Here is a 6,818-nt window from a genome sequence, read left to right on the forward strand (position 1 = left end):
TCATGTAGATATAAAATTCGGCCGGAATCCGGCCACAAGTCTGGCGCCGGTGAGTTGCGCATCCATCGCCGCCGGTCCGGTGGCCAGACGGGGAGCGGCAGCGTCGAGAACGGCGACGACGTAGTGAAGCTACAGTGATTTTTTTTTTTATAAATGGCCTGGATTTTTCGTGATGAACGGCCAGGATCGCGTGCGCACGGGGCGCATTTTTTCGTTCGCGCAGGATATCAAACTCGTATATATATATATATATTCAAGTTTGTCTCACGTTCAATACCATATATGACAAATAAGTTTTTAAAGGTCATCTTGGGTTGTAAATGAGCAAACCATTTGTGAATAAGTATGATATTTGGTTTGATAAGAAATTCTTTATCTTTATTCGATAATATAAAAAAAAATAAGTTTGAATACTAGTGATTTCGTTTTACTAGTATTCATGAGTAAAATTTATAAATAATTTATTGTCTAATTCGTAAACTTGTCTAATCTATTATTTATTTATATTTTATTTAAATACATCACAAAATTTATTATATATTTGTAATATCCCCTTTCTACCTATAGAGGATGCTACTTACTTTAATATTATTAAATCCTAAATAGAAATTTCCATAGATAAATTTTAAAAAGAAATATTCTTAAAATAACGGAAAGTTATTATTCTTAATGAAATAAAACTGTTCAACTCTTATGATGCGGAAGCGATTACTATAAAAGACATAATCAATACTAAGCATGGTTATTTATTTATTTATTCTAATCCGCGGTTCCGCCGCCACACACATCGAACACTGCTCCTGCTGCCTCCCGTCGCTTAAAGCTTTTCTTTACCTCTATCTGCAGTATAAGGAATGCAACTATAAGCAAAGCTTAGTAAGTACATACCTAATCTCACAAAACAACGAAAATCATTGCATGCATTCTTAGTAATTAAACAGGAAATGACTTATAATTATAAAAACATGTACTTAAGCAGAAACTACCTGAACATGGAATTTGCAGTTGATGCACTTTCTTAACTAAACTTGTTTTAACTTGAAAGCTTTGAAATACTGACAAAAGCTTGCTTTACTTGTCTTGAATATTTATAACTTATACTTTAAAATAATAATCAACTTTTTCTTGGGGCCCAGGCATAGTACCAAAGCGCGCGCCCTAATAGAGACTGGGGTAGCGAGCCACCAATCCTAAGAGGATAAAGACCTCGGTCTTACCAGGGCCAAGACCTCGAAATTGGTCACCTGGATTTATTTACGACAACCTCGGAAGTCGGGTACTAGCCTTTTCAAAGTAAAATACTTAATATCCTTTTTCTTCTCATATAGTACAATGCTTGGCATTTCTTCAAACACTTGGTATGCTTAAACCTCTAAATCCTTGGATTAGAGATTCTTGGAAGGCCTCGGCCTTATAACTTTCTTGTAGTATGGCCACATAATGTTAAACATACTCTTGATCGTATAACATAATTTCTATGCTTAAACCAGAAATTTTCATGTTTGTACTTAAAACTGATAATTCTACTAAACCTTGAAACAGAAAACATGCTAAATCAATTCTAAAAGCATAAAAACGACTTCGAAACTACTCTTACTGCAAGTGAATAGTACTTACAATATCTTACCTCTTATATCATACAATTCTACCCTTTTCATATGTTTTAACAAAATCATGCCTATATACTTCAATCAAATCATGTTTAACAGAAATCATGTCATGTAAAGCTTAACAGAATCATGCGAAAGAACAATACGAAACCAACTTATACTGCAGGTGAGAAATGTACTTACCTTGTCCGCTCACTAAGATTTTAACGCTAAGGTTTGTGAAATCGCAGACCTTCTCCGAGGTGCTCTAGCACCTTCTTCGCACGACCTAGCAAAAATCATAACTACAGTTTAACCGAAATCATTAACCCAATCTAATCCTTCCATTAATTATCCATTAATTATTTATATCACAATACTTAATTAATCAATTATTAATCCATGATCTAACCAAACCTCTTCAATATATACTAATTAATAACTAAACTAATCATTACGGATTAATTAACAAATTATAATATTTCATTAATCAAATAATTTTTAATTAAAATAATCACTAATCATTTAACTAAATAACTGATTAGTATGTAATTAACCAGATTAATAATTTAATTAAACTAGTTTAATCAAACAAATCTTAATTAATTATCAAACTAACTTTAATTAATTAAATCTTACCTTAATTAATTAATATAATTAATTAATTAACTTTAATCTTCTTCTTCGCGTGAACAGGGGCTCGGGCCGGCGTCAGCTGAGGCAGGGCAGACCGGCAGCGTCTGCGCAGTGGAAAGCGGCGGCGACAGAGGCGGCGTCGACAGATGGCGGAGCAGAAGCGGCGGTGGCTGTGCAGGGCGTCGAACAGAGGAAGGCGGCACGGTGGTGGTGATCGGCTGCCTTCTCCTTCTCCGACACCGGAAGGTGCGGCGGCGTCTTTAGAGGAGTCGGCAGCGGAGCAGAATCTTCTCCACACGAGCAGCACAGCAGGGGACCAGGTGGTAGAGACGGCGTCGCGGCGCTCGGCGATTGCGGCAGAGGGCGGCGACGCTGTGGAGGGAGGATCGCGAGGGGTGGCTAGGGTTCGGCCCTCCTTTAAAGCTTCTCCGTTCTGATTCTTTCGCCGGCGGAACCGGACGCGGCGGACGCGGCTCGCGGAAGAGGCGGCGACGCGGTGGGGTGAGGGTAGGGTCGCGGAGGTATTAGTTATAAGGAGGAGTGCACAGTAACCTTACCTTATTAAATCTAAACCACCATCGCCTTTTTACCGGCTAAACCTAATTAAAACCTAATTCCTTACTATAGCGAACCGGATTCAATTTTGGTTCGTTTGGTTCGGCCATCAAACGACCTCCGAATTGATCAAAACTGGTTCAGTTTGGTTCAATCTTGGTTCGTTTGGTTCACTAACCAAACGGTTTCTGATTTGACTTAAACTAATTTTGTTTAATTCGTCTTTACGAGACGAATCTTCTCATTCCCTTTAAAAACCCCCTTTTATCACGAACTAAGTCAATATAAAATTTATCATATTCAAAACTTTAAGTGTGGAAAATACAGGTGTTACAATATTAATTTTGATAATTTTAAGTAATTGGTAAAATCTTAAAATTAAGAAATTAAAATATATATTATTTATTAAATTGTAAGATAATATATCTCAGTTTAAATAAAAAAATTGAGTTCCATAAAAAAATTTACTTACAAATTGAGCTGGATACCGCGCATGATTATAAGTAAACACACCGGTATTTTTTTTATCCATTTTAGGCTGTAAAAAAGAAAAATCCAGCTATTTTCCAACATGCTGCAAGCGATAAGTAGACCTACGGTAACAGTAAGTGATTATGGTATTTAGGAGTGAGCAAAAATTTGATTAAACCGAATAAACCGATCAAACCGAATCGAATTTTTAATTCGGTTCGATTATTTCGGAAGTTCGGTTATTTTTTTAAAAAAATCGGTTAATTCGGTTCGATTTCGGTTTTAAATTTTCTTATTCGGTTAAACCGAATTAACCGAATTAATTAAATTAAAAAACTAATTTATAAATTTTAAGTAAATAAATATATAAATTTTTAATTTATTAGTAAAATTTTTATAATATTTAAAAAAATCGGTTAATTCGGTTAATTCGGTCGAAAACCGAATTAACCGATAAAATTTCAGTTCGGTTTGTTCGGTTTTTATTAGGAAATTCGATCGGTTCAGTTGGTTCAAAAAAAATCAGGTTTTCGATTAATTCGGTTCGGTTCGGTTTTAACCGAATACTCACCCCTGATGGTATTAACTTTAAGAGTAATAACCGCGAGTCATTATAAGCAATCACACCGGTGAATTTTTTGCACGATTTTTTATCGTTTTAGAAAATTTCGGACCTTTAAGTGATTATGGTATTAACTTTAAGAGTAATAACCGCGAGTCATTATAAGCAATCACACCGGTGAATTTTTTGCACGATTTTTGATCGTTTTAGAAAATTTCGGACCTTTTTCTCAACTAAAGCACGGCGGTAACTACACTTCGGTCGCCATATCGCCATACTATTTGAGCGTTGGGAGTTGGGAGTGAAACCCATAAGTAAGGGTGAGCAAAAATTCGGTTAAACCGATCAAACCCATATAAAGAGAGAAGGCAACCATCACATTTTAAAAAGAAAAGAAAACTTCATGGATATTAGAAAATTCAGGGTGGTGAGAACTCTCAGTTGACATTAATTGACACAGATAAGCACAGAGAAATCAAAAGATCAGTTTTACAATAAAAGAAGGTATTAGTCAACAAAAGTGCCCAGACAAGTTGCAATAGAAGAATGAATGGAAAAATGCAACAACCACAAATGGAGTGAGATGGACAATTGAGTAGATCAAGCATCCACATCTATCAAATTTTATAGACAGGAAGGTCGACATGAAACACTTACTTGCGGAACCCATTTCCTTAAAGTGCGATCCCACTTGTATGTGCATCCATCTTCTGTAAATTCATCCTTCCCATCTGGTGGAGTAGAAAGTTGATTATCAGTGTCTATTTTTGTTCCTTCGTATACACCCCCATCCTTGTCCACAAGACTACTACTATTGGTTCCATTTTTTAATGCCTCAGCCACTGCCTTGGCTTCTTGGACCTCCTTCTGCCATTTAGTGAAGTCATCATTTTCTTCTGGTATGTTTTGCATATAAGACAATCATATAAGGAATCTGAAGTGTATTCAATGAGGAATAGGAAGGTAAGTTCACCTGTTGAAGCAGAACCATTAAATCTCCGATTAGGCATGCCTAAGTAGGGCTGAGCATTCGGTTAAAACTGAACCGAACCGAACCGAATAAATCGAAAACCGAATAAACCGATTTTTTTCAAACCAACCGAACCGACCGAATTTTCCAATAAAAACCGAATAAACCGAACCGATATTTTATCGGTTAATTCGGTTTTTAACCGAATTAACCAAAATAACCGAATTTTTTAAATATTATAAAAATTTTATTAATTAATTAGGGATTTATAAATTTAGTTATTTAAAATTTATAAATTATTTTTTAAAATTTGAATATTTCGGTTTATTCGGTTTAACCGAATAATAAACTTTAAAACCGAAACCGAACCGAATTAACCGATTTTTATAGAAAAAATAACCGAATTTCCGAAATAATCGAACCGAATTTTTTAATTCGGTCGGTTCGGTCGGTTCGGTCGATTTATTCGATTTAACCGAATTGTTGCTCACCCCTATGCCTAAGTATAACTCAGGAATGGAAGACAATGGAGCCCACTCTTTCATCCCTTCTGACCACATAAGGGTGCTCTCTAAGATATATCCATTTGCAAAATGTACTGTCAACAAAGAAAGTTAAATATGTTAAGACACTAGAATCCACATCTACAATACATTATGACCAAGAAAGCTGGCATCATTCTGCTACAAAACCATATACACAATGCTCGATTTAAGAGAATTTAAAACAAAGGTATTAGAAAAAAAAGGAAGAATTTTTAATTCGGTTCGGTTATTTCGGAAGTTCGGTTTTTTTTTAAAAAAATCGGATAATTCGGTTCGGTTTCGATTTTAAATTTTCTTATTCGGTTAAACCGAATAAATCGAATTAATTAAATTAAAAAAATAATTTATAAATTTTAAGTAAATAAATATATAAATTTCTAATTTATTAGTAAAATTTTTATAATATTTAAAAAAATTCAGTTAATTCGGTCGAAAATTGAATTAACCGATAAAATTTCGGTTCGGTTTGTTCGATTTTTTTTTGAAAATTCGGTCGGTTCGAAAAAAATTAGTTTATTCGATTTTCTGTTAATTCGATTTGGTTCGATTTTAACTGAATACTCACTCCTACCCATAAGTGTGTTCGAATAATTGATAGTTATTTTAAAGAATAAAATATGGACATCATTCTCACGTATGCTGTCATAAACACAAATTTACACATCGTCAAGTGATTTGATTTTTTTAAAATAATTTAAGATCAACCAATTAATCTTGATGACTTATTTGATCTCATAAAAAAAAAAATTTATGGATCATCAAATTAAATCAGAAAGCACGAACAATATATTACTTTACAATCAACATTTTAGAATCATCCTCCTACTGTAGAAATTAATTCATAATACATTGTAATTAAAAATCAACTGATAAATACTTAATTATAAAAATATCTTGCTATAATCCCGAGCCCGAGGCATCTTCAATCATTTTGATGAATTTAATCCAAATACACATAAAAAATTGATGAATCCCAGTCAGTCTATTGACTCAAATCCTGGGGTGACCGGTTCCGTCCCATGGAAGTTTTCCATCGGCTATTAGGATAAATCGGGAAATACATACGATGGCCAACCCAGATGCCCAATATCTTTTGATTGCGTTTCCCATTTGGAAAAAAATTTCTGCAAATACACCGTAGTTGGAGATCGAACCGTAGATGCCTGGGTCACAACCTGGATGTCCTACCGTTCCGAATTCATATCAATTTTATTTTATTTTACTTGGAACACGATCGAGGGTCTCATGTAGTCCCATTTACCACTTTTTAATTTTTCAATTGATATTAAATATTTAATTTAAGTCGATTATTTTTGAGAATGACTAATTCGATTTTATTAAAAAAAATTTATTGATTATTAAGATAAATTTAAAAAAATTCAGATCTTTTGTTTATTAAAAAAATTTATCTAAAATTTCGTCGAAGTTGAAATTCGACCCTTATAAAAAAGATACGAGAGACTGAGAAGACACCCCATTTACTACCTATT

At 34.1% G+C, this 6,818-nt stretch overlaps 1 protein-coding gene across 1 annotated transcript; it reads right to left on the reverse strand.

Moving 5' to 3' along the window:
* Positions 1-3,339: 3,339 nt before the first annotated feature.
* On the reverse strand, positions 3,340-6,585 carry LOC141816975 (uncharacterized). Its single transcript, XM_074704690.1, has 5 exons — positions 6,552-6,585; positions 5,275-5,381; positions 4,620-4,716; positions 4,471-4,574; positions 3,340-3,354 (listed from the first exon to the last, which is right to left on the reverse strand). The coding sequence occupies exons 1-5, from the start codon at positions 6,583-6,585 to the stop codon at positions 3,340-3,342; spliced, it is 357 nt and encodes a 118-aa protein (XP_074560791.1).
* Positions 6,586-6,818: the final 233 nt, after the last annotated feature.

Source organism: Curcuma longa, unplaced genomic scaffold (assembly GCF_044706935.1).
Source record: "Curcuma longa cultivar G26 ecotype Majalengka, Jawa Barat unplaced genomic scaffold, ITB_CL_G26_1.1 contig_18918, whole genome shotgun sequence".
Lineage (NCBI taxonomy): Eukaryota > Viridiplantae > Streptophyta > Magnoliopsida > Zingiberales > Zingiberaceae > Curcuma > Curcuma longa.